Source organism: Pongo abelii, chromosome 15, assembly GCF_028885655.2.
Source record: "Pongo abelii isolate AG06213 chromosome 15, NHGRI_mPonAbe1-v2.0_pri, whole genome shotgun sequence".
Taxonomy (NCBI): domain Eukaryota; kingdom Metazoa; phylum Chordata; class Mammalia; order Primates; family Hominidae; genus Pongo; species Pongo abelii.
Genome location: NC_072000.2, coordinates 54,910,918 through 54,938,789, shown reverse-complemented (window position 1 = coordinate 54,938,789; position 27,872 = coordinate 54,910,918). Strand labels below are relative to the sequence as shown.

General features: G+C 40.7%; 2 protein-coding genes across 2 annotated transcripts in view; one reads left to right on the top strand and one right to left on the bottom strand.

Annotated features, from left to right (window-relative positions):
* Positions 1 to 2,613, top strand: part of PYGL (glycogen phosphorylase L) — a 41,721-nt gene extending 39,108 nt beyond the window's left edge. The window contains exon 20 of the mRNA XM_002824732.6: positions 14 to 2,613. Coding sequence (XP_002824778.1) covers positions 14 to 178 — 165 coding nt within the window. The 3' untranslated portion in view covers positions 179 to 2,613. The remainder of the gene's footprint in view (positions 1 to 13) is intronic.
* Positions 1,265 to 25,158, bottom strand: ABHD12B (abhydrolase domain containing 12B). Its single transcript, XM_024231533.3, has 11 exons — positions 25,039 to 25,158; positions 24,272 to 24,374; positions 22,542 to 22,661; positions 21,483 to 21,513; positions 17,470 to 17,515; positions 17,234 to 17,363; positions 16,448 to 16,485; positions 14,221 to 14,300; positions 3,670 to 3,752; positions 2,098 to 2,176; positions 1,265 to 1,490 (listed from the first exon to the last, which is right to left on the bottom strand). Exons 1-11 carry the CDS (start codon positions 25,142 to 25,144, stop codon positions 1,368 to 1,370), a joined length of 939 nt encoding a protein of 312 aa, XP_024087301.3. The 5' UTR covers positions 25,145 to 25,158; the 3' UTR covers positions 1,265 to 1,367.
* Positions 25,159 to 27,872: the final 2,714 nt, after the last annotated feature.

The following is a 27,872-nucleotide window of genomic DNA, read 5'->3' as shown; positions in this document are numbered from 1 at the left end:
ATGTTGTTTACAGAATCCAAAGGCCTGGAACACAATGGTACTCAAAAACATAGCTGCCTCGGGGAAATTCTCCAGTGACCGAACAATTAAAGAATATGCCCGGAACATCTGGAACGTGGAACCTTCAGATCTAAAGATTTCTCTATCCAAAGAATCTAACAAAGTCCATGGACACTGAACTCTAAAATGTCTCTAGAAAACATAGCTTCTTACTGAACTTGAACATTTTTACGACATTCACTGGTTATTGTTTTGTTAGCTAATAATCTATAATAGTTGAGTATCTTTGGGAATGGGGAGGGAAATTATATGTAATAGAGCTTAAAAATATAAAGTGTCAATTTCCAAGGGCTACATGAGTGCCAAAACTTATTTTGTAGCAAATCTAGTGATGCTTTGCTACTGCTAGGATTTACCCCAAAACTAGTCATAAAATTAGAAAACTGCTTAGAACTTTCAAATGCCATTTAAATGAACTAAACTAAAATACAAAAAACGTAACTACGTAGAAGCAACTTTCTTACACTTCTGAGTCCAAACCAAAGACCAATGTCTTAGTCCCTGTGGGCCGCTAAAACAAAATGGCATAAAGTGGGTAGCTTATAAACAACAGAAATTTATTTCTCACAGTTCTGGGGGCTGAAAAGTCCAACAGCAAGCCACTGGCCGATTCAGTGTCTCATGAGGGCTACTTTGGTTCATAGATGAAGCCTTCTCACTGTATCCTCAAACGGTAGGAGGAGTGAAGAGCTCTTTTGGCCATAATTTATCAGGGCACTAATCTCATTCATGAGAGCTCAACCCCACCTCCTATTACCATCACACTGGTGATTAGGTTTCAACATAATTTGGGGGGCAGGCCCAGATATTCAGACCATAGCAACTACCTTATTCACAAATATCCATAGAATGTTTGATAACTACATATTTTTAGATAGGATCTAGATTTTACCAAATTCTGGTTCTCCACAGTGAGGTTTCAGTATGTTTTACAAAGTAGATTATGATAAGCCAAACAAGAACATTCCATACTGCCTAACATTCGTACTTTCTGTTGTTAAAATGGCAAGTGATTTGTAGAGAAGTCAATGGCTTCAGCTCATCCGACCAGCCCAGTACAATTTTACATTAAAACAATACACATCACAGGTGGTGTTTGGACCAAGTCTTCATTGAAGATTTCCACTCCTCCCAGACTCATGACCATTGCTTGCTCAGGAAATCTCTGTAGAAAAAGGACCCAGATCAGCTCACACCCTTTCCCTACCTAAATAAGCAAAATATTATACATTTTCGTGTTGTGGCCTAAGTAAGCCAGAGCAGCCCTAATTGCCTTGAAGGGCAACATACATTTAGCAAAGCGACTCTTACCTCACGGTTATTAACAGTGTGGGGCTTTTACAAAGCAGGTTATGTTGGAAGCCAGGAGGAAAGATAACCATCTTGACCCTCTCTTTGTTCCTGTATGCATTGCATGCAATTTCATAGACCTGTAAGGGACAGAAAGAGACTCAAAGGCTGGCCATTCAAAGCTGTAGATTTCTCTAGTCCAATTTCCCTAAAAGTGCACAGAAACAGCTAACTTGGGGAGTTTGTTCCATTAAGCCACAGACACAAAAACTCTCCATGTCCCAGTTGGCTGTCTCTACAGCTAAAGATCTGAATGCTGCTCAGCTAATATAGAATACTGATAAAACCTCATCCTTCCCTGCTTGAACCTCCCTGCAAAATGACAAGGAATTGCTGTGGACCCACTCTAGTAGAAGTTTGTTTAAAAGGAAAAAGTCTGTATCTTCCATTTTAGATTCACTACAGTAGAGATGACATGGAGGTTCCCACAGCAGCCTGGGATACCCTACACTTGCAGCTCCACACAACCCAGATGAGGAGCCAGGCTCTGCCACAAACACTCCTTTGAGCTAAGTAGCCAAGGACGCTGATGCCCATTTGATAAAACTATAGAGGCTATTCAGGGGTGTAGAGAATCTCCTATAATGTCAGAGACCCTCCTTTCGGCTCTAATCAAAGTTTGGCTGAATGAAAAAAATGGTGAAATGAATATAGTATATTTCAGTCAGCATTGAGCCCTTAGTTTACCTTTTTCCCATACTCCAAAGGCACTGTCCTGTCATCCTCTCCATGTAAGATGAGAAGAGGAGAAGAAAGGAATTTAACACTAGGGACAAGTAGAAGAAAAGCATTCAGTTAAAGAATTATACATTGAGATTTCTCCTCTTCTAAGTTAAAGCTTTAGCAAAACATGAGGCCTGTCTAAATTACAAGAAATTTCTTTCCTTCCTTCCAAGGAATAACAATATCATACATTTAAAAATTTCACATAGTAGCTTTTTTACTCCATGCAAGTTTCCCTCTCTCCCATTTACTCATGCAATTTAACTGGCTGTTTAATTAATTTACTTCTGCATGATTTTTGGAAATACTAAAAAAAAAAAAAACAAAAAAAAAACACTGAAACACTGATTTTGTACAGTGTTAGAAGAACCTTATATTCTTCTTTACTCCACCTATTTTGTAACATCTGAAATATTTTATTAAAAGACTAGAAAAGAAAACAAAACTCAAAACCTCAATAAAACAAAAACTATGACAGAATCAGAGACCTCTTTGTAGCAATTTGTTTACTTTTCTCCATAAATGTAGAGGATGGACACACAGTTAACAGGTCTGATTAGCTTCCTGGTCAACCCCCTAGTTTGCTAATTCAAAAGGGCTACGGCATGAAGAATGTCTTGTCTCCCACTCCAGTTGCTTTCTCAAACAATGCTTCCCTGTCCCCCCAAAATTCTGATACCCATCCATCTCTGCCACAGTGACTCACTGACATCCCTGAGAATGTTGGATTTTCTCAAGTGTGTTGACATAGAAAAATACATTGACAACAACTGTCTATTTGGAAGCATTCTTAAATTCTCTAACTGTAACAGGCTAACCTGATAAATTCTAGTCATTGGATTTGCTGTCACGTTAGTAAGGTGGATGGTAGATGAGTTTTCATTATATGAAGAAAAGGGCCTAGAAGTCAGAGATGCCTCAAGAAATGTTAGGCTGGTTTTTTGTTTGTTTGTTTGTTTGTTTGTTTTACAGGATGTCACTCTGTCACACAGGCTGGAGTGCAGTGGCACAATCACAGCTGACTGCAACCTCAACCTCCCAGGCTCAAGTGATCCTCCTACTTCAGCCCCACGTGTAGTTGGGATGACAGGCACGTGCCCCCACGCCTGGCTAATTTTAAAATTTTTTGGTAGAGATGGTGTCTCCCTATGTTGCCCAGGCTGGTTTCAAACTTCTGGGCTCAAGCTATCCTCTCACTTCAGCCTACCAAAGTGCTGGGATTATAGGCATACGCTAACACTGCCAGCCCTTTAAAAGGTCTTGATAGGCCATAGATATACAACTTCGTTTATGAATTCAGAGAGAGTACTGAATTGGTGAAGTCTTTGAATTAGACATGAGGAAAATAGCAAATACTAAAAATTCATAGATACTTTACCCAAATCTTAGTGCCTATCTAAGAAGCACAGAACAATATTCTAAGAATAAGAATGATATTCAGGATGTCTCATGTCACCATCCAGTAAGTCACATGATAGTTGCCCCTAGAATCCTTTAGATACAGTAATAATGCATGTCTTTTCATCATTAACTTACTTTTCATCATTAGGAAAGATTATTTTGTCTTTTCTCAGGGCATCCATAAGTGTACGTAAAAATCCTGGAATGTTCCGGTAAATCTATTTTTAAAAAAGAAAAAAAATTAATATTTGCCCCATAGCTATGCCATTTGTTATATAGTCTTTCACTATGAACCAGGGTAACACAGAGAGTAATGACTCTCTAAATAAGGTAAACGTCACAAAAAACTTTTACGATTTAAAAAGTAATGCACGTCGGGAATTTGGAAAAAAAGAAAGGAACCTAGAAGAAACAAAGCACACATAATCCTGCCATCATAGATCATCATTGTTAACATTTTGTTTTCACTTCCTGCAAATGGCACCACTAACTCTTACTTCTCCATATAGAAGCAGTGGTATGCAAAACCTAAAAATTGCTTCTACTGTGAACATAACTGGTTTAGTTAGTGGACAGAATATTCTGATTAGTCAAAAATTCTGATGAAAATATACAATATGTAGAAAATTGATTTTAGAGAATTTGAACATTAGAAACTTTTGAATATGATTTAATATGCCAATGCCTTAAAAGACATTTTAGTTTTTAACAAAGACCACAGGATTCCAGATATAACAATGCTCACTCTAGACATACTAAATTTGTTGTTTAATAGCAAAATCCAAGAAATGGAATGCTAGCTAAATCCACTTTTACAATGTTTTGACTCACATAGTCAATATGTAAGTTAGTTTATATGCCCTAGAAATATCCATTTTATCTGGAAATAAGGAGTAAATAAAAACCCTGAGCAATATTGCACCTTTCTCACAAACTTTGAATTCCTGCCTCCAAAACTGTATCCCAAACCCATTTATTTCTCCCCATCCCCACTATCACTTAGCCTAAGCCACCCTTCATCTCTTGCTTATACTAAGCTGCAATTCCAAGTGGCTCCCCACTTCTGCCTTCACCGTTCCATAATCCAGTTCCCACAGGAAAACCGGAATGATTATTTTAACGTGCAAATCAGATCGTAGCCCTCTTTTGCTTAACACCCTCCAAAGGCAATTGGATTAAACCTGAACATGTCACCGTGGCCTCCAAGGCCCTGCAGAATCCAGCGGCTTCCTGCCTCCCTCTCCAGCCTCATCTCCTATCTCTAAGCCCCTTCCTGTCCACCTCCTGTCTCTGCTGCCTTCTGCTTCTGGAACATGTCAGGCCTGATCCCACCTCAAGGCCCTTGTCTTTACTTTTACCCCAGCCTGAGATCTCTATATTTTCCCATCAGCTGGCTTCATCTCAGGCAGGTCTCAGCTCAGATGCTATTTCTTCGGAGCTGTTTTCCATAACCAGCTATCAAACCTTGCCCCCACCACCCAGTCATTCTCCATCACATTATTTTGGTGCTTTCACAGAACTTCTCACTATTGGATTTCTTTTTTAATGTATTTATCTTCTATCTGTTTCTCCATCAACAATATGAACTTCACAGGTAAATGGACCACAACTTTCTTATTCCCTGTGGTGTCCTCAAAAACTAGAAAAGTTCCTGGTACATAATAGACACTTGATAAATATTTGCTAAAGACAAAATGAGTCTATTATGCAAATATCCCTGGCGTACACTTTGTTATTATCTGTCATTTTCATCTTAGTATGATTGAATCTCAGATATTACTTATTTTATTTATTTGTTTATTTTGAGACAGGGTCTCAGTCTGTTGCCTAGACTGGGAGTGGGTGCAGTGGCATGATCATGGCTCACTGCAGCGCTCAAACTCCTGGGCTCAAGCAATCCTCCCTCCTCAGCCTCCATAGTAGCTGGGACTACAGGGGTGCGCCACCACACCTGACTAATTTTTTTGTAGAGAAGGGGTTTCACCATGTTTCCTAGACTGGTCTTGAACTCCTGGGCTCAAAGCCATCTTCTGGCCTTGACCACCCAAAGGGCTGGGATTACAGGCATGAGCCACAGTGCCTGGCCCAGATTTAAATTTTTTTTTCTTTTTTTTTTTTTTTTTTAGACAGAGTCTCACTCTGTTGCCCAGGCTGGAGTGCAGTGGTGCAATCTCGGCTCACTGCAACGTCTGCCTCCTGGGTTCAAGCAATTCTCCTGCCTCAGCCAGCCAAGTAGCTGGGACTACAGGCATGCATCACCACGCCCAGGTAATTTTGTATTTTTAGTAGAGATGGTGTTTCGCTATGTTGGCTAGGCTGGTCTCGAACTCTGACCTCAAATGATCCTCCCGCCTCAGCCTCCCAAAGTGCTGGGATTACAAATCTTTGCAATAAATTTGCAAAGAGGAAAAATAAGCAAAGTATTATACATTTTTGTGTTGTGCCTGAGAGAGGAGGGGTAGAGGGCGTAGTAAATGGGACACGGCCAAGGAAAGGAAATAGGCAGAGAATAGCGAGGCTGGACCCAATAAATACAAACTTCTGCTTCACAAAGAAAAAGAAATTAAAACTTGCCCCATGGCTATAATGGCATTTGTTAATAGTCTCCTACTATGAACTGTAATAATAGAATAGAGACTTTCTAAATAGAATAAACTTAAATACAATTTTTCTGATTTTAGAAAGTGATTGATGTCATTTTAGGGAATGTGGTAAGGAAACGGGTATAAAATAGGTAAGCCAGTGTCACTAAATAGAGTTGCTGCTTCATAGTTCTGGCTTAGGCCTGCTATTCCCCAGGAATCTCCTTGGTTTTTTGTTTTGTTTTGTTTTGTTTTGTTTTTTTGAGACGGAGTTTCACTCTTGTTGGCCAGGCTGGAGTGCAGTGGCACGATCTTAGCTCACTGCACCTCCGCCTCCCGGGTTCAAGTGATTTTCCTGCCTCAACCCCCCGAGTAGCTGGGATTACAGGCACCTGCCACCACGCCCAGCTAATTTTTGTATTTTTAGTAGAGACAGGGTCTCGCCATGTTGGCCAGGCTGGTCTTGAACTCCTGACCTCGGGTGATCCACCCGTCTCGGCCTCCCAAAGTGCTGGGATTACAGACGTGAGCCACCATGCCCAGCTGGAATCTCCTTGGTTCTGTGGGATTTGTCTGGCCTGAACTTTTTGGCCTGGTCTCGTAGCAACTGATCTGCATTCAGATGTGCTCTGGACTTCCTGACAGTGCCTTTCCTTCTCTTTCTTCTCCCTCCTCTTCCATGCTAAGGGCAAGATTTCTTGTTTTGTTTTCTCTTTTGTCTTCTGGTACTGTCACCCCTGGAATTAAGACTCCCCTGAGGAGAATTCAATAAGAAAAGTCCTTCAGCAGTTCATCTCAAATTCTGAAAGAGTAGGAAGAACGCAAACCCGGGTCAATCTACTCTCATTATTCCTCATTCCCTTCCAACTAGGAGTGCCCTTTGAGACTTACAGGTCATACCTTCCCCTCCAGCCTAGACCATGGCAACGGGCTTTCCTAATTGGTCTTCCTACCTTCCTCTCTCTTCTGTAATACCACCAGATAAACATCCTTAAAATACCAGTTATATTAAATCTGCTGTTACAAAGCTTTGGGCATGCCACACTATCTACTGAAAACAACAACTAGACAGCAAGCCCATCCACATCTGGCCACAATCTTTCATTCCAAACCCTGCTCACCTCTAGTCTATCTGCCTGCAATTAGAAGATGTAGGTTTGAGTCTCATTTCTTCTTCTTATAAGATATGTGACAATTAGGCAAACCTATAGGTCTCCATTTCTCTCATCTCTAAGTGGAAGCAATGATGACAAACTCAGAAAGTTGCTGTGAGAATTTAAAAGAATAACGAGTGCGAAAGACTTGTGTGGATGTCCTCTATTAACTCTCAGGCCGTTTATAACATAGAACAGCCCCATTCCTGCCAGGGATCTGAGTTGATATTCACCTGTTCCTCGCTCTGTTTCCTAACTGCTTTCCCTCACCTTCAAGAAAGAAGCTTAGGTCCAATATGCTGTGAAGTCTTCATTGGCCACACCTGTGAGCAAAGCCTCTCTCTTCTGTAATTCTCCCTACCTTGAATTCTCCTTGCCTTTTCCTGACATACATAACACTTTAGCCTAATTTGTAACAGAAAGAGGGACGGAAAGGAACAAGTATTTGTCTAGTGCTTACTAGCAGCTGGGTACTTTACATACATTATCTTACTTAATTCAGTCTTCACAACAACCCTGTGCAGTAGTCATCGCCAACCCCTTGGTAAAAAAATGGGAAAACTTAGAGAGGGAGAAACAACTTACCGAGGTCACAAAGGGTATGTGGCCAAGGACAGATTTGAACCTAAGTCTGAGTGGCTCCATAGCCCATGCTCTTTTCCACAACATCATGCTGCCTTTCGATTCTGAGTAACAAAACTGATTCCAAAGAGACCCGTAGAAATCCCTGTTGTTACTTTATACCTCCTATTTATGTCCTGTCTCCCCAACTAAACAGAAAGCCTCTTGAGGTTGAGAACACATGCCTTTTACTACATCTGTATGTCTCACTCCATTTACACCTTCTTATTCACTAATGATCAGTTACGGCATTCTGAGCATAAAAATAGCTGACATCCACTGAGGGCTCACTCTCTGCCAGGCACAACTGTAGATGTGTTTCATATATTAATGCACTTAATTATCACAGCAAGCTTGAATAGACTATAATTACCCCATTTTACAGATGAGGCAGTCAAAGCATTAAAAGTGAGTTTACACAGCTATTAAATGACAATCCTGGAAATCAAACCTGGCAAGTCTGACACTAGAGCCATCATTTTTAAAGACTGTGAAATACACAGGACTGTTATACTTCTAGACCTTAGAGTACCTATTAAACTTCTAGACCTTAAAGTACCTATTAAACTAAAGTTTATGACATTTTAAATTAAATCCCAAACTTGAAACAATGGGGAAATTTACCTCTTCTAGTAATAGAAGAATTGTTACAGACTAAACCTTTTGCCAAAGACAACTAGAAAAATTGGACAAAATATTTTTTTAAAACTCTCTTGAGGGTGCCAGAGAGCTACCAAGGCAGTGAGATCTGGAGACATTTAGATCCTAGAGAGAAGGGGTTATCAGAGAGGTGAGCCTGACACCATATTTCTCTTTGAGACAGAGCTGCCAAGTCAAAAGAAAGCAAGAAACTAGAGGCAAAAGAACACAGAACAGATGACACAAAAAAGAACATAAGAAAGTATATTTGAACCTCAATATATAATGGTTACATAAAATATAAATAGACTAAATACTACAATTAATAAAGTTTATTATGTCAGAAATCAAAACCCTACTATATGGTGCTTACAAGAGATATGTATTAAATGCAAGAATTTAGAAAATTTGAGATCAAGTAATAGAAAAACATATGCTATGCAAACACTAATCAAAACAAAGATATACAAATATTGGACAAAGTTGACTTGAAGTCAAGAAGCAATATTGATCACAAAAAAGGTGGACATTTTATGATGAAAATGATGAATCCACCTGAAAGACATGAAAACTAAATCTTAGGCTGGGCATGGTGGCTCATGCCTGTAATCTCAGCAGTTTGGGAGGCTGAGGCAGGTGGATCACCTGAGGTCAAGAGTTTAAGACTAGCCTGATCAACATGGTGAAACCCTGTCTCTACTAAAAATACAAAAAATTAACCAGGTGTGTTGTCACATGCCTGTAATCCCAGCTACTTGGGAGGCTGGGGCAGGAGAATAGCTTGAACTCAGGAGGCAGAGGTTGCCGTGAGCTGAGATCACGCCGCTGCACTCCAGTCTGGGTGCCAAGAGTGAAATTCCATCTCAAAAAAAAAACAAAACAAAACACTAAACTAAATCATAATATTATTAGGCATATGTACCTAACAACATAACCTCAAAAAACTAAAACAAAAATTAACATTACTAAAATAGAAATAAACAATTCCACAATCATGATGAGGTATTTCAATAATCCTCTTTGAGTAACTGAAAAAACAAGCAGTCCAAAAAATCAGTAACAATAGACAAAATTTGAGCATGGTTAATAATCCCAATTCAATTGACATACATAGAACACTGCATTGAAAACAGCAGAACACATTCTTTTCAAGCATATGGAAAATTTGCCAAAATTGACCATACATTAGTACATAAAGTGAGTCTCAACAAATTTCAAAAGACTAAAATCATACACAGTATATTCTTGGATCTTGAGAGAATTAAGGTAAAAATCAATAAAAATCATAATCAAATGCCCAAATGCATAGAAGTTATGAATCATACTTCTAAATAATCCATATAGTCAAGGAGGAAATTACAATAATATTATAAAATATTTTGAACTAAATGATAATTAGAACACACTTCAAAATTTGGATGCAGCTGAAGTGTGGTTTAGGTGAAGTATGCCGTAGTACATAAATTAGAAAAAAAATAGTAAAAATAAATTATTAGATGGTATTCAGTACTATCTAAAGAAATGTTTAAATAACAACAAATTAAATCCAAAGAACATATGAGAAAGGGAATAATACAGGTAAAACCAGAAATTAAAAATATAGAAACCACATAACACAGAAGACGAACAAAGTCAAAGTTGGTTCTTTGAAAAGACTAACAAAATTAATTGACTTCCGCTGGAGTGTTGGCTGCTTCTCCTTATTCTTAGATGACAAAAGCCATCACTCATAAAAGGTTATGTCATCCTCCTGCTCCTCCTCCACTGCCTACCCTAGGGGATGGCAGAAACAACAGGCCCTCAAAGCTTAGCACTTTGCCTCAAAGCTTAGCACTCCGCCTGAATCAGGCCAAAGCCAGACTTTGCTTGAGGTCACATCCTTGTTCTGCTCTTCCCCCTTTCCAGTGCTACTACTCTCATTCCCTTTTGGATTTTTTCCTGAAGAACATTTCCTCAATAAATCAAACACACCAAATCTCTGTCTTGGGCTTTGCTTCTAGGAGAATATGACCTAAAACTGAAACTAAACAAAACCTAAATGAGAAATAAATGTAAAATTAAATAAATAAATAATAAATAAAATACAATACTCATGAATTTGAAGACTCAATGTTAGAAAGATACCAAGTCCCTCAAATTGATCTCAAGTCCCCCAAATAGATCCAATGCAATCCCAAAGTCCCAGCAAGTTTTGTGTAGAACGTGACAAGTGTATTTCAAAATGTATACCGAAAGGCAAAGCATTAAGAATAGCCAAGACAATCTTGAATAAGAAGACCAAGCTAAGGAACTTATACAACCAGATATCAAGACATATTATAAAGCTATAGTAATTAAAAGGCCATAGTATATTAAGATTGACAGACAATGAAGAGAAATGAGAACCTACCACCAGACCTCTCTCTCTATATATAGACACTGATATGTGCAAACATTAGCACTGCATAGTGGTGGGGAAGGTCCATTTAATAAATGGCTCTAGACCAATTAGACATTCATGTGGACCCCTGCCTCCATACAAAAATCTAAACCTGTGGATTATAGCTTTACATGTAAAAGGTAAAATAGTTTCCAGAAGACAACATAGAAGAATATCTTGATAATATTTGGGTAAACAGAGTTTTATTATAAATGACACAAAAGTTACCATAAAGAAAAATATTGGTAAATGGTCCACCTGAAATTTAGAAACATCTCTTTATCAGCTGGGCGCGGTGGCTCACACCTGTAATCCCAGCACTTTGGGAGACAGAGGTGGGCAGATCACAAGGTCAGGAGATCAAGATCATCCTGCCTAACACAGTGAAACCGTGTCTCTACTACAAACACAGAAAAATTAGCCAGGTATGGTGGCGGGTGCCTGTAGTCCCAGCTACTCGGCAGGCTGAGCCAGGAAAATGGTGTGAACCTGGGAGGCAGAGCTTGCAGTGAGCCGAGATCAAGCCACTGCACTCTAGCCTGGGCGACAGAGAGAGACTCTGTCTCAAAAAAAAAAAACAAAAAAAAAACAAGAAACATCTCTCTATCATGACATATCATTAAGAAAGTGAAAAGACAAAACAAAATAATAGAATATATTTACAATACAAATAATTTTCTAATGACTCATATCCAGCATCTATGAAGAAATTCAACAAATAAAAAGAAATACAATCTTCCTGAAAAATGGGCAAAAGACATGAACAAGTACCTCACAAGAGATGATATCCAAATGGCTAATAAACATATTAAAAGTTGCCCAACCTCACTGGTTATAAGGGAAATGCAAATTAAAACCATATTAATATATCAATATGAGGGCAAGGATTTGAAGCAACTGGAGCTCTCATACAGGATTGGTGAGAGAGTAAAGTGGTAAAGTCATTTAGGAAAACTTGCACTGTAATTATTAAAGCTGGCCATATGGATACCTTATTACCCCACAATTCAACTCCTAGGATATACCCCGGTGAAATTCTTGTACATGTTTACGGAATACAGGTTCAATAACATTCATAACAACAATATTGTTAATTTCCCCAAACTGAAAGTAATACAAATATAATAAATAACACAATAGATCAATAAATTTTGGTATGTACATACAATACAATGGAGTAGTATATAGCAATGAAAATAGCCAACCTACAGCTATACTATACACATCATGAATAAAATCCCACAAATATAATGTTGGGTGAAGAAAATAAAATATATCCTATATAGTTTTACTTTTATATAAATTTCACAGACAAAACAATATTGCTCAGAGATGCATGTACAGGTGGTAACACTATAAATAAATGCATAGATATGATTACCGTAAAATTCATCTAAGAATTCCATCTTAGGACTAAGTAGCCTTATTTTAGATGTAATTCTTAGTCCTAAGATGGAAGTAATATACAGAGGACTTCTAGAGTGTCTTGACATAGGTGACAGTTACATGGGTGTTCAGTTTATAATTGCTCATTAAATCATGTATTTTCCTTATTTTGCTAAATTTCAACATTAACACATTTTTAAAAACAAACTAAATAAAAAGATTGCATTTGACTTATGTTACATACCTACAATTTCATGAATTTATTAGTAATGACTTAAGTAATACGATAGATATGCAATTAATGGTTATATTATATTAAAATGAATGTTCAGTTTCTAGAACCAATTGAAAATATCTTATTCATCATATCTTAAATTACTCAGCATTCAGCATTTTGTGTTGTAGAGGGGATTCCTATATTTAGTTAAACTTTAGCCATTTTCAAGAGTATGTGATTATGTGAACTCGCTGTCCTAGGAAGTGGTGGGCTACTTTTCCCTGAAAATAGTTAAGTAAGTTTCAGAAATTCTGTCTATGATGGAATTCTATCTATGATGGTTTATTGTACAAAAAAATTCCTAAAGTTGTTAGAGTAACATACTCCAAGATGTCTTACAGTATGAAACAACCATGTAGAATAATTTTTAAATTGAGGCCATGTATCCCTTTCTCTCTCTCTCCCCACCTCTCATTTGCTAACATTTATACGGATGTACAACTATAAACAATTGAGCATTAGGTATAGAATAAGATTATAAAGTTAGGATAGTCTACACAATAGATTTTTTTTTTCTTTCTTTGAGACGAAGTCTCGCTCTGTCACCAGGCTGGAGTGTAGCAGCGTGATCTCGGCTCACTGCAACCTCCACCTCCTGACTCTCCTGCCTCAGCCTCCTGAGTAGCTGGGACTGTAGGTGCGTGCCACCACACCCAGCTAATTTTTGTATTTTTAGTAGAGACGGGGTTTCACCATGTTGGCCAGGATGGACTCAATCTCTTGACCTCGTGATCTGCCCGCCTTGGCCTCCCAAAGTGCTGGGATTACAGGCGTTAGCCACCGCGCCCAGCCCACAATAGATATTTTTAAACTGCATCTTGTGGCCCAATTCTTTGTACTTTTTTTTTTTTTTTTTTTGATGGAGTCTCACTCTGTGGCCAGGCTGGAGCGCAGTGGCACCATCTGGGCTCACTGCCACCTCCGCCTCCCAGGTTCAAGCGATTCTCCTGCCTCAGCCTCCCAAGCAGCTGGGACTACAGGCTTGCACCACCATGCCCAGCTAATTCTTGTATTTTTAGTAGAGATGGGGTTTCACCATGTTGGCCAGGATGGTCTCGGTCTCTTGACCTTATGATCCACCCACCTCGGCCTCCCAAAGTGCTGGGATTACAGGTGGGAGCCACCACGCCCGGCCTTTCTACTTATTTTCTTGAAAGTTTGTCTTCATCTGGGATACTGTGTAAAAGTATTTGGCAGCTTTCTTAAATTCTCTAGAAACTTTCTTACGATAAAGTTATGAAAGATATATGAATGACATTCATGGGGCTCAAAAATGATGTATGAAATGTTTGTTTTCACTTTTAAGAAGAAAATAAAAATAAAGAATAAACTTAAGGCAAGTCTATCTACTACAAAATTATAAAAGAGATATCATTAGAAGAAAATGAAAGAAATATCAAATCCGACAGCCATGGGTTCCCTTTTGTGGTAACTGGTTAATAAACTGTCTCAGATTAGAATAACTTAAAAACATAAAAAAATACTTAAGAAAAGGAAGACTGTTAATAAACATCCATGTGTAGAAATAGCCTACACTGTATCAAAATAGCCTACACTGTATCAAAATAGCCTACTTTGATCCTTGGTAAAGATGAACCAGAGTCTCACCTTTAACAAGGGATAATTGATACTTGCAACCCACATGTTGGTAAATGGAGCTTCCAAGACAATAGCATCAACTGGGCATCCTTGAAAATGAAAGAAAGAAAGAAAGGAATCAGTAACTCCCCTATTCAAATACCATCTTTCCTAGATAAGAGGTCTTCAAGATCTTGTACATGAGCTACTGCATCAAAATTATTTGTGAAGGTTATTAAAAATGCAAATTCCTGGACCCCACCTCATATTTATAAGTCAGATTCTCCAGGGTGAGGGCTGAGAATGTGCATTTTAACACGCTTCCACCCTCCCCTCCCCAAGAGGTTTCTGTGCACATGATGATAATTGAAAACCACTACCTTCTTCTGAGAACACAACCAGGTCATCATGGCTTGGATAACAAGAAAGCAAGGCCGGGCACGGTGGCTCACACCTGTAATACCAGCATTTTGGGAGGCCAAGGCGGGTGGATCACGAGGTCAGGAGATGGAGACCATCCTGGCTAACGTGGTGAAACCCCATCTCTACTAAAAATACAAAAATCAGCCGGGCGTGGTGGTGCGCGCCTGTAGTCCCAGCTACTTGAGACTGGAGAATCGCTTGAACCCGGGAGGCAGAGGTTGCAGTGAGCCGAGATTGCGCCACTGCACTCCAGCCTGGCGACAGAGCAAGACTCCGCCTCAAAAAAAAAAAAAAAAAAAAAAAGAAAGCAAAGTACTACAGGAAGACGGTGTTCTGCAGTCCATGCAGTCCGTTGCTAGGAATGTGCCAGAGGCTGACTAGGTTGTTTTGGTCAACACTGCGTCTAAGAACAATTAGAAAAGATGTGGTTGGTTAAGGTATGTATACGTATATGTTTGAATGGATATGGGGGCTACTGGTCAGTGAGACACTACAGAACCAATAACAAAAGAGAGAAGTCCAGAGAGTTTGAGCTGCCTTTTCCCTCAACTCAGTTGAAAGCAATAGTGGTGGCTGAGAGAATCAGAAATGAGACAAAACTTTCAGCATTCTGACAAAATCCAAATAACAGAAATTAGAGTTCAGGATCTGACAAAAAAGAGGACCCTAGTACATTTCTCAGGCTTTTGGTTGTGGTCTCAAAGAACTACAGTCTAGGAGTAATGTGAACTAGAAATAGACCAGCCATCATAAAGACTGAAGACCAGCTTCAGATCAGCTCAATCTCTAATTAGAATAAGGTGATCTGTCCCTACCATAATTGCCTTTCAGGAGAAGAGTAAATTATATCTGGAAGAAGATAATATCACTTCAAGCCTCAAATCATTTCTATGATTTTCCATAAACCATGTGTAGCCCTTAATCAAAAATAGCCATACAAAGATGAGCAAAACACATACACACAAAAGCAGATAATTGTAATGTAAATGTTTAAATTGTATGACATTAGGGTAATGAATATTTGCATTTATATAGCATCTCTATATATGGAGTAAGTTCTAATTTTAATTTTTTTTAAATGACTTGACCCTGTTCACAGAGATTCTAATTCTTCAAATCAGCTAGGGTTGAAGATTCTGATACAAACAGTTAGATCACTTTGAGAAACCCTGACATAAATATTACTAAGAAGGGCTGCAGAAAGCCAGTTCTGTGTATCATTTAATGATACAGTATTTTTTTATCCTGTAATTTAAATTAATATGATATCACTAGGAGAACTCTTTTTTTTTTTTTTTTTTTTGAGACAGACTCTTGCTCTGACGCCCAGGCTAGAATGCAGTGGCAACCTCGGCTAACTGCAACCTCCACCGCCTCCTGGGTTCAAGCAATTCTCCTGCCTCAACCTCCCAAGTAGCTGGGATTACAGGCACCCACCACTGTGCCTGGCAAATTTTTGTATTTTTAGTAGAGACAGGGTTTCACCATCTTGGCCAGGCTGGTCTCGAACTCCTGACCTCATGATCCGCCCGCCTCAGCCTCCCAAAGTGCTGGGATTACAGGCGTGAGCCACCACACCGGCCAAGGAGGACTCTTTCAAAGGTGATTTTAACTTGTTCCTTCATATTTATTTTTAACTGCAGAACCTGAAAAAACAGCTATTATTTTACATTAAATGGAGATAAAAAAGAAAGCCTGTTGCACTGCCAGAAACCATTTAAAGTTGGGATGCTTTTGGTGTCTGTATGTTCAAAGTGTACTCAATAGTCTCTTGACTGTTTTTACTTTCCCATCTGAAGATGGGAAATTATACCACTTAAGCATTTTATATTACCTTTTTCTTCTAGCACTTTTGCAGCATTTGTTGCAACTCTGTAAAGCAATGAAAATTAGTACATATGTTAAGCAATAACTTAACAGTACAAAATGCAACTTCTGATATGAGCATCTGATAAAAGTTCTGGGCTCTCTGGTTAGAAAAATGCATATAGACACAAAATTTGCACACTATTTCAAAGGGTTCCACAGGCCCTATATTAAAGGTCATTTTCTTTTCTTTCTTTCTTTTTTTTTTTGGAGACAGAGCCTCACTCTGTCACCCAGGCTGGAGTGCAGTGGTACAATCTCGGTTCACTGCAACCTCTACCTCCCTGGGCTCAAGTGATTCTCCTGCCTCAGCTTCCTGAGTAGCTGGGATTACAGGCACGTATCACCAAGCCCAGCTAATTTTTGGTATTTTTAGTAAAGACGGGGTTTGGCCATGTTGGCCAGGCTAGTCTCGAACTCCTGGCCTCAAGTGATCGGCCCACCTCAGCCTCCCAAAGTGCTAGAATTACAGGTGTGAGCCACTCTGCCTGGCCAAGGATCCTTTTCTTTAAAACCCTCAGAAAGACTTGGACTTCAATGTAATAGATAACCGTAGAGCTGAAGGGACCATCTGTTGTTTTACAAATAGCATGGTAAGATGGCAAGATCTTCAGCCACTTCTAGAGTATGAAAATGATCAGCAAAGAGTCCCTGTCTTCTGGCTCAGTGCTCCTTCCACTACTGGCTGCTGCCTTTGATAGGACACTAAAGCCTCAAGGACCTGCCTAAGGACACATCTGCAGATCTCACTTACCCTGTACCCAGAGAGTGGCCCCAGAGACACACGGGAGTGATGCCACTTCTTGCCCTGGTCCACTCATAGACACTAATGGCGTCCGTAGTTAGTCCCTCCTCTGTGGGCTTACCCGTAGAGTCCCCAAATCCTGGCAGCAAGAAAAGGCAAACACAGTATCACTGCCTTCAAAATGAGGGGTCATCAGAGGCCCCTTGCTTACTGAAAAATCTTTGTACACCGTTCTTAACACATACCTCTGTAGTCAACAGACAAGACATGAAAGCCACCATCACTCAGCACCTAGGTAACAAAGGAGCTGTTATCACTTTAATTAGAAGATGTAAACAGAAAAGGCTTCTCCTCCCTATAACCATCCATATCACTTCACAAGGAGGGCTCTTTCAAAGGTAATTTTAACTTGTTCATTAGTATTTATTTTTTAACTGCAGAACCTAGAAAAACAGCTATTATTTTATATTAGATGAAGATTAAAAAGAAAGTTTGTTGCACTGTCAGAAACTCTCTGAAGTTAGGATGCTCTAGGTATCTGTATGTTCAAAGCATACACACAAGTTTAACAGGTGGGGAAAGATGTATTTTTGAAATCTGGTGTTTGACTTCCAACTTGAGAAGCTGACGCTCAGTGGGAGAGACGGAGAGCGGGAAGGCTGAGCAGGGTCAGACACCCGGGGTCTCACGCTGGCTCTGCCACTTACCTGCTGTGTGACCTTGGCCAAGTTATTTAACATTTACATATGTAAATATTATTCTGAAAAGTGAGAAACAGCAATAGTCTCCTTTAGGTCTATAAATGTCTCTTTTTTAAAAATTCCTTGAGAATAAGAACTCCACACAGATTTGTAGTAGAAGCAATCAAAAAGGGGAAGCTATTTATATTAAATATGAATAAAGAGTTAATTTCAATAAAAAATAAAGAGATCACTCTAATATATGAGACCACTGCCAAGCTTCTAGTAGGTAAAGAAGGAGAGACTATGAAAACATAATTTTTCATGAAATGAAATACAATGATTGTTGGGTGTGGTGGTGCACACCTGTAATCCCAGGACTCAGGAGGCTGAGGCAGGAGAATCACTTGAACCTAGGAGGCTAAGGTTGCAGTGAGCAACCAAGATCACACCACTGCACTCCAGCCTGGGTGACAGAGACTCTGTCTCAAAAAAAAAAAAAAAAAGAAGAAGAAGAAATACAATCATAGATAAAGAAAAGAGAGATAAAAAAGGACAAAATTTTACTGTGCAGGCACTTTTGAAACTTTATTTAATCCTCACAACTGTACTGTAAAGTAGATATTATCCCCATTTTACAGATAAACTGAGCCTTGCGGAGCTTAAGTAACTTATTTAAGATCACCCAACTAGCTAGAACTAGAACCAAGATTCACTCTTGGGTCTGCCTCTGTCCAAATACTGTGCTTCCTCCCACTGCATTTTATATCCGGGTGGCAAAACCTCATTAGGAACTTGTAAATACAAATTAAACTAATAACGAGGAGCTAAATATACCTTTTACATATCTGTTACATTCCCTCCAAGAAAGTCAGCCAAGACACATGGCGGCTAAGCATCCAGGAAAATGGGAATATGCATGTGTGTTGCAGCACGTGTTGAAGGACCACTAGGCAATACGACCCAAGAACCACAACAGCAACAAACCCTACTCCTAAGAATTCATTTCTAGGAAAAAGACATGAAAGAAGAAAAATCTAGATGCTTATAGTTTTCTGAAACAATATTAGTTAAAGCAAATGCATGGAGAAAAAATCTTATATCCAACAGCAGTGGAATAGTTAAGTAAACAATTGCTTATAAATATAATGGAGAATGATACAGCCTTTAAACTGGCTAACTATTATGACTGTGAAAACATGGAAGAATGTCTATAAAATAGTGTGAAGTAAAAGAGCACAACATAAAAGTATATATAGATACAATCATAGTAACAAAGGCCTTTTATAAGGAGAAGTAAAAACTAGGTGGGAATGCAAATAAATGAAAATAGCTGTATTAGTCTGTTGCAGTGATGAATACATGAATGAATGAAAATTTAATAATGAAAATTTATTGTTTTTGAAAAATCACCTATCCAGAGGAGGAAAGGGAGGGCTAAGGAAGTTTGGTCCTGTTGGACAATGATGACGCTGGCACTTGATGCCCACAATCTGCCTGGGGGCAAAGTCCTGCCATACCAGCCACTCTCCTTCCCCACCCATCCTAACTACTACAAGGATCACCTGGCTGCATTTCACACCTACAGCTCTTCTTTCTGGGAACATTGAGACAGCTCTGAGTGGGAGGGGAAAAGCACGCACATTCTCACAGACATTAGCTTTACCACGTTCCACGTGGGGAATGCAAAGGGCAGGGTGCAGAGGGGAAAGCAAACCTAAAAATGAATAAACATGGTACTCCTGGGCAACACTGCACCCAGCCCTCTGCCACTCTACAAGCATTGGCTCTGAGAAGGCAGTGATGAGGGGATGAGGGGAGGGGACAGGAGAGGAGCTTCCTGTCTGCACAGGGGAGAGAGGATGAAGAAAGCACTGGAGATACTGGTACTGCCAGGATTCTGGGCCCCACTGATATTGTTTGATCAGGAAAGAACTCCGAGGTGGGAGCCAACATGTGGGAGGAGAGACCAAGTCCCTGTGGTCAACAGCCAGTCACCTGCAGCAGAGATTACCTAACCAGAGGGTGGAAGAGGATAAACAGGCAGCTTGTTCCACCAGTTCTGAGGCAGATATGGCTACGTGGAAAGCCTGCCATCTTCTGCATACCTGGAAACACAGGGGCTGTCCCAACCAACCAGAGTCATGCAGCAGGGAGTGAAGAGAGCAAGTGTGGCCACCATGCTACTCTACAAAGCCTTACATGGGCTGAAGCCAGGGTTTCAATGACTTTTTTTTTTTTTTTTTTTTTTTGAGTCAGGGTCTCCTCACTCTGTCGTTCAGGCTGCAGTGTGGTGGCACAATCCTAGCTTATTGCAGCCTCAAACTCCCAGGCTCAAGCAATCCTCTCACCTCAGCCTCCTGAGTAGCTGGAATTGCAGGCAAGTACCACCACATCCAGCTAATTTTAAAATTATTTGTAGAGACAGGGTCTCGTTAAGTTGAGACCCTGGTCTTGAACTCCCGGTCTCAGCCTTCCAAAGTGTTGGTATTGCAAGCGTGAACCACTGCACCCAGCCTTGAATGACTTTTAAAAGCAGACATTCTGGCCGGGCGCGGTGGCTCATGCCTGTAATCCCAGCACTTTGGGAGGCCGAGGCGGGCAGATCACGAGGTCAGGAGATCGAGACCATCCTGGCTAACACGGTGAAACCCCATCTCTACTAAAAATACAAAAACAAAATTAGCCGGACGTGGTGGCGGGTGCCTGTAATCCCAGCTACTCAGGAGGCTGAGGCAGGAGAATGGTGTGAACCCAGGAGGCGGAGCTTGCAGTGAGCCGAGATCGGGCCACTGCACTCCAGCCTGGGCAACAGAGCGAGACTCCGTCTCAAAAAAAAAAAAAATGCAGACATTCTGTCTTTAGCCTATAACCACTAGAAACTAAAAAGGTTGGTTCTTTTAAAAGGAGTGACCATTTTGCACCTTAATGATACTCTCTCAACCCATCCCCCAGCACTCAGAGAAAGCAAATAAAAATGTCAGCCGGGTGAGGTTGCTTGTGCCTGTAATCCCAGCACTTTGGGAGGCGGAGGTGGGTGGATCACCTGAGATCACGAGTTCGAGACCAGCCTGGCCAACATGGTGAAACCCTGTCTTTACCAAAAAATACAAAATTAGCCGGGCATGGTGGTTGGCGCCTGTAATCCCAGCTTCTCGGGAGGCTGAGGCAGGAGAATCGCTTGAGCCTGGGAGATGGAGGTTGCAGTAAATGGAGATCGTGCCACTGCACTCCAGCCTGGGCAACAGAATCTCAAAAAACAACAACAACAACAAAAACTCTCTCAACCCATCCCCCAGCCCTCAGAGACAGCAAATAAAAATGTCTTCACCTCCACTTGGCAATGAGGTTATTAAGTTCACGAAGGTACTTTGGGACCTAGAGAAGCTCGGTTCTGTTTTGATCAGTGTAGGAGCAGAAATCCACCGGTGGGACTTTGAGCCCCAGACACCACAACCCACCCTGACCAGTACCCTGGAGACCTCTCAAAAGACAACCACGCGGAGGGCCTGAGGAAAATCTTATGACATATCAAACAGACTTATGAAATGGGTGCTTTGAGGCCTCTTCAGACATACCTTTACCAGCTTCAGTCTGTGAGAAGCTGCCCTGTGAAGGAAGTTTAAAAAAAAAAAAAAAAAAGCAAGAATTAGGAACGATGATAACAAATTCAATAAAAATCACTCTCATGCTGTGGGTATCTGATTTCATGCCTTTCTCTTTCAGGTTGGAGGAATAAATAACTAGGAGAAGGGGAAATGAAAAAAAAAATGCTAGGTTTCGCAGGAAATTTCAGCGAATGTGGCTTTAAAATGCACATATCAAAAAAGCCCCTTGAGAAAAGGCGAGTCTTGAGAAAGGCGAGTCACCTGCCAGAAAAAGACAGGTTAGGAAGGGAGTCACAGGCAGGTGCTCCTCCCAAGATGGTGGAGATCTGTGTGTTTCCAAGGCACATCGCCCCTACCCCAAGCTGAAGGGGCACAGTCACAGCTGATGATCATCACCCAACATAATTATACAGGCCCAAAAAGGCTCTGACAGCACATTGAAGGGGAGCCAGACTCCTGGGAGACGTTCTTTGTTACAAAGCAAGGTTGGGACTACAGAGAATGGGCTGAGGTGTGAATATTCTAGAATTAGTCAGACGGTCCCCAGTACCTGTGGTCAGAATTCCATGTGACCTCTCTTAAGGAGTCATATTTTCAGCTAATAACATTAAAGCTAAATAAAGGACTCTCCACTGTAGTGTTCTGAAAAATCTCTGATCTGGAAATGGCTCTTCCTTTCCCCCATAATGCGTTCCTATTCCATTTCCTGTCATTCATGGGTTCAATCCATCATTTCAGACACTCTTCGGGAGCAAAGAAATCATCACTTTCTTTGAAATCAATATGCAACTTTTGGAAGAGTTATTCTTTTCTCCTTCTCACTTAGGGATCCACATTATTCTATATATAGAATAATCTTTTTAAGTGAAGCTTATTGCCAGAACATCCTCAGATTTCAACAAAGGAGAAGAAATATGTGAAGGCATGCCTACAGAGTTAAAAACAGAGCCCTGTCCTTCTTCATTTCCCCATGGGGCTGAAATGCTCTCAATCTCTTGAAAAAAAAAATATGTAAGCAGAGCCACTGACCTGTGTTCTGCACTGCCATGAAGATAAACAATAATTGGGTTCCCATCGCGAAGGGCTGCTTCATACCAGCAACGGTCCTTCCCCTTGGCATCTTCCCCCCGGCAGCTGGGGACTGTGTGCCTGAAGAGCAAGGGAGGTTTAAACAAATGTAGAAAGAGGAGTTCTCCATCTTTTCCAAAGGCTGAAACTCTCCTTATGATATATATACATATATTTTAATTTTTTATCTGAGTAATATATGCACATGGTAAAAATAAAAATCTAACACCACAAAAAGTCTTATGATGAGAACGACTACTGCCCTACCCCATGTCCCCATGCACAGAGACAATGCCTTTTAACAACTTACTGTTTTAGTTCTTCTGACTTCTGCACCTGTTAATTTTCCAAGACTGCAGTTCTTAGATACAGCCCATTGAAATTGTTTTTTTGAAAAGGGAAACAAGTAAAAGATAATAGATATTTGCCATCTGCCATGAGTTCAGCTGAAGAGACAAGTAGGAAATAATTTAAAGAGAAACCAGTTTATGTAAGAGAAAAGAACTAAAACACTAAAATATTTTGCTCCAGAAACCAAGTAACCTTGTGATTTTAAACATCTGTGTGAGTTCCAGTTTCTTCACTTTGTTAAACCAGTGAATGCTGCAAATGCAAACACTGCCATATGACATGTCACCATGGGATGTGGAGAACTGGCTAAGCGTGACAAATCTTCTGTCCTCTCCATCATTTAAGGGCAGAAAGTCTGCCATCATCCCCAGGGCCTCTGTACTCCGAATATAGGCACTGCTGCCTGCTGGATGAGCTGATCTTGATGAGATAGCTGACTCACCAAACCAAGGACCGGTGGGGCAAAAGCAAAGAATAAAAAGATTTCTAAATTCCAACACTATGGGTGAATTGTACCCTGCAGAGTAGGAAGAAGTTATGGGTTGGTTCCTAAACATTTTATGATCAAAGGTTTGAACTCAGGGAGATGAAATAGAAAACAGGTCACTGGAAACTTGGCAGCCAAGAATGAGTATTACAACTAAACAGAAGAAATGTTAAGGTTAACATTGTAAGACAATAGAATGTTCATGGCCTCATCTGACATATTTACTGAATGACCTTTTTGTGCCAAACATTGTGCTAAGCAATGAAAACCCACCAACAAAGTCTATCACCTGCTGAAGCTGTAGTCTTGTAAGGAAGACAAATATTAACCAAATCATCACACAAACACTTATTTCATGACAATGGGAATAATTGTCAAAAGGGACAAGCACAGATGGCCATGACAGCACATACCTAAAATGGGCAGTAAGGAAAGGCTTTCCTGAAAATTACCAATTAAAGTAAGATCCAATAGATGAGTAGACAGTTAGCAAGGCAAGAAGAGGGAAGGCAGGGAGCTGAGAAATAGAAGGAAGCCTTGAGGGCAGAGCATGTCCTGGGAGGGCAGTGTGTCTGGAGTTGAGGGCATGACGGCAAGGGTGGTATGGAATAAGGCAGAAGGGATGGGTGAGGCCAGAAGCCAAGGGCAACACCTAAAAGTCTATACTCCAAAGCAAAGTTCTTAGAAAGCAAAATCAAGCAAATCAACAGAAGAGGAAGGTGTAGGAAGCAGCCTCCAGGTACCTCCAGGAGCACCGACCTCTCCATGGGCAGGTAACACAGCACTGCTCCTCTGCATCCTAACAGGAACACCTGCCCCATCAAGCAACCCAGTGTCCCATCCGTGCACTCACCAGATCCCTAGCATCACCCCGGGTTCAACTCTCAGGTAGAAGTTCACTGTGTGAGGAATCTTTAACTCTGGTTTCTTTAAATCCACAAGAAATGGGGCTTTGACTGGAAAGTAAAAATCATTATCAACTTCAAGAATCAAATTCCATGCCTTTTAATCACAATCAAAGAAAGGAATTAGCCTACATAGGTTAACAGGCTTCTAAGTTGCAAGCTACTACACTAAACTCCTAGCAGAGTATTTTATTTTATCAGCTAGGACTAGCCTGCAGAAGAGGGGCAAAAAACAAAAACCTAAAAGCTAGATTTTAAAATAGCATCAGTGTGATGGCTCATAATAGAGAAAAAGACTTATTCAATCCTTATCCTTGTCTCCAGCTTGTTAAAAGCAGCGGAGACCATTCCCCTAAGAAGGTAAAAAGGCCTAGAAGAAAATAATAAGTATTCTGCTACTTCAGTGAAACCTAATCATCAGCCAAAAGGCAAGAAATGTCCAGAATTCACACACACCAGGAGGCAAGCAGGTAAGAACTAGAAGGACTGTGAATGGAACCCCCACCCACAAGGCCATGCATCTCTCTTTACTCCCAACAGTTTGCAAGGATTCCTGCTAGACTTCAAAGTCAATATTAAATAAGTTTCAGACCATTTCAGTCTAACCACAATTTTATAGCTGACATGTCTTTTCACTATGTCACAACTTTAAGGGTACTGAGGTCTTTATTTGGGAAAAATTATATAGGGAAATTTATGGAAGGTCCATACTTACAAAAATTAAAATAAATTAGCATGTCTATCAGAGGAAGGAAAAGGTGTTCTTTTAAGGATTTACTAGTAAAGCTGTCATACAGAGCAGCAATTTTTCTTCCAAGCATTGAACAGGAGTGTGGAAAAGATCTGCAAGATATTGAGAAACACACAAGGTTTTCTAAATTAATCCATTTGTCTTGGTTTGTTTTTTTCTTTTTCTTTGTTTTTTTTTTTTTTTTTTTTTTTTTTTTTTGGACAGAGTTCTGCTCTTGTTGCCCAGGCTGGAGTGCAATGGCATGTTCTCAGCTCACTGCAACCTCTGCCTCCCGAGTTCAAGCAATTCTCCTGCCTGAGCCTCCCGAGTAGCTGGCATTACAGGCACCCACCATCAGGCCTGGCTAATTTTTGTATTTTTAGTAGAGACAGGGTTTCACCATGTTGGCCAGGCTGGTCTCGAACTCCTGACCTCAGGTGATCTGCCCCCAAATTTCAGAGACTAACACTGGGAATTCCGGGTCAGTTGGCATTTAAGCAAAATCTTTTACACAATGACATGGAATTATCTAAAGGGCAGGTCAAGACTGGGACTAAGGGGAAACCAGGTAAGGAGAGTAATAAGGCAGGGCCCCAACCAGTAGCTGAAAAAGCCAGGACATGGCAGGGACAGGAGGGGAGGGGATATGTTCGCACCACAGCCAGGTTTGGTCCCTTACTGTAGCCCCATAGAAGGCTGAGGCTGGACCCCAAAGTCACCAGTAAACAGGATTCAGACAGTTTAACAGTTGCCGCAGTTTTTAATTATATCACAATTCTGCACTATATGTGTTAGCTATTCTTATCATTAGTCTCAGGCAGTGAGGGAATAATCTCTAGATCCTCTATATTCTGTATGTATCTTAGGAAGAAATGAGCCAGTGTTAGAAGACCCCGCTTCTGAGATGAGATCCCTGGAAGAGAGGGACCCATGAGGCACAGGGCTGGAGCCTGGTCAGGGAGTGGGATGGGCGCATGCACATCTTGCTTACGCTATTGTTCCCTGTGACACAAACCACCCAATCAGGAGCTGTCAGCACACAAGTGACAATTTGTCCATGAGGGGTCACTGAGGACACTTCTGTCTCAAGCCACCTCTCTTGTGAGGGTCTTAGAGAGATGAGGGATACAGGAGGTCAATGTCATCACCTCCTGCTTCCAGTTTTTGCCCACATTATCCATTAAGTAACTAGTCCCTTTCCATGTTGTAAGAGGTCATTGTTAAAACTGTTTAATATAATCAAATGGTAAGGTTGAGGGGCTAGAAAGCATTTTTGATAAATTGTCTCCCCTGCCCTGATTTCTATGCTAGACCAGAGGCATTTTTGGAAGATAATTATTACCTTTGCTTTGCAAATGAGACTGGAAAGTTAAGTAATCTTTCCAAGGTCACAAGTCAATGAATGGCAGAGCCACACATACCCAGGTCTGTCTGATCCCATAGTCTTATAATGATCTCCAGGATGTCACAGTCTTGGTGACATCCATGTAAGCAGAAATGAACCCCAGGAACAAGGCTGGCCTCTGGCAAAATTCTAGACAATCTTGTTTTAAGATCTCCTTCTGCACCTTAGCCCTCTCAGCAGGGTCCCGTCCTTTCTTCTTTCCTCCTAACTGCTCCTGTATTCTCAGGAGCCCTCTGATAACAAAGTCATCAAAGAAAGACCTCTAAAAAAATTAATTCCCCCTAAAGTGTTAATGACTTAAAAATCAGAGCACTTATATGTGTTTGGAAGAGGCATGAAGAGAGAAGATAATGAATCTCTAATGAATTTCCAGCAGTTCTGCAAGAAGAGGAAAAGATATGTGGGCTAAGGGTAATGGATAGATTTTTGAATACATCATACACTGGCAATTGCCTATTCATAAAATCAGCAAGAAAGAAATGAAAATGATTGTTTCATAATACTTTAAAATAGCACCCCACCACCCCTGCCATGAAGGCAGCAGGAAGGAGAGGACATTGTTGTTCTGATTTTAGAGATAAGAAATCAAAACCCAGAGAAGCCACTTTGAGCCACAGATCAAGCCCAAATGGACAGAACTGAACCCAAGGCTGAACTGTACCTCCTTCCAGCTGCTGGCTCCTGCTGGCTTCCCTCTAAGCTCCCCTCACTCACCTCCACCCTGCCTGTTAGTCTCCCGCTAAGCTGTCTTTTGAAGGTAGGCAGGGTAGTTTCCCGCTAAGCTATGTTTTGAAGGTCTGCTTGGGAAGCAGAGGCAGTAGAGGGAAATGTGTGTCTGTTTTTAAGGAATAATTCATACACAATCCTTCTCTCAAATAGCTCGAGGCACTTCTCTGAGATGCACTGCGGGAAGAGAACAGAGTGACCAGATCCTCAGAGCATCAATAATGCAAAGCAGCTTCTTTTAACTAAGGGGTTGTCAATTTGACTTCCCCTAGATCAGTAGGGGATCAAAAGTCACCAGTGGCTAATAGACCTTATTTGAGTGGAGGATGCAGTTTCAGCCCAATCCCCGCTAACGGCCAGCCACATCAAACGGCCACCTTGGTGCTTTGGTGTTCTTTCACTTGCCCTTTGATCAGCCGCAGCTGTAACCGTACAGCGTCCCACAGGGGACTCAGAACCTAACTGGATGATTCTTACTGATGAAAGCTGGTGGAGTCTGAGCTGCTACAGGGTGAATCACTCATGCTCAGAGGTTTCTGCAAACCAACTTTGGGAAGCTCAAATCTAACTACGTTTACTATTTCAAATATTAAGACAGGTACCTTCAACCTGTGTGCCAATTCACTCAGTCGACATGTGTTTGTCACCAAGCACCAGGAGACACCCTCCCAACCAAATCCCCTCTTCC

Excerpts from the sequence above, each read along its gene's own strand:
- ABHD12B (XM_024231533.3), bottom strand. The coding sequence starts at position 25,144 with ATGCTTGGAAGAAAAATTGCTGCTCTGTATGACAGCTTTACTAGTAAA. Across the intron at positions 24,375-25,038 it reads GCTAATTTATTTTAATTTTT|TCAAAGCCCCATTTCTTGTG; the intron begins GTAAGTATGGAC and ends TTTACTTTCCAG. Across the intron at positions 17,364-17,469 it reads CTTGTCTGTTGACTACAGAG|GATTTGGGGACTCTACGGGT; the intron begins GTATGTGTTAAG and ends TCTTGCTGCCAG.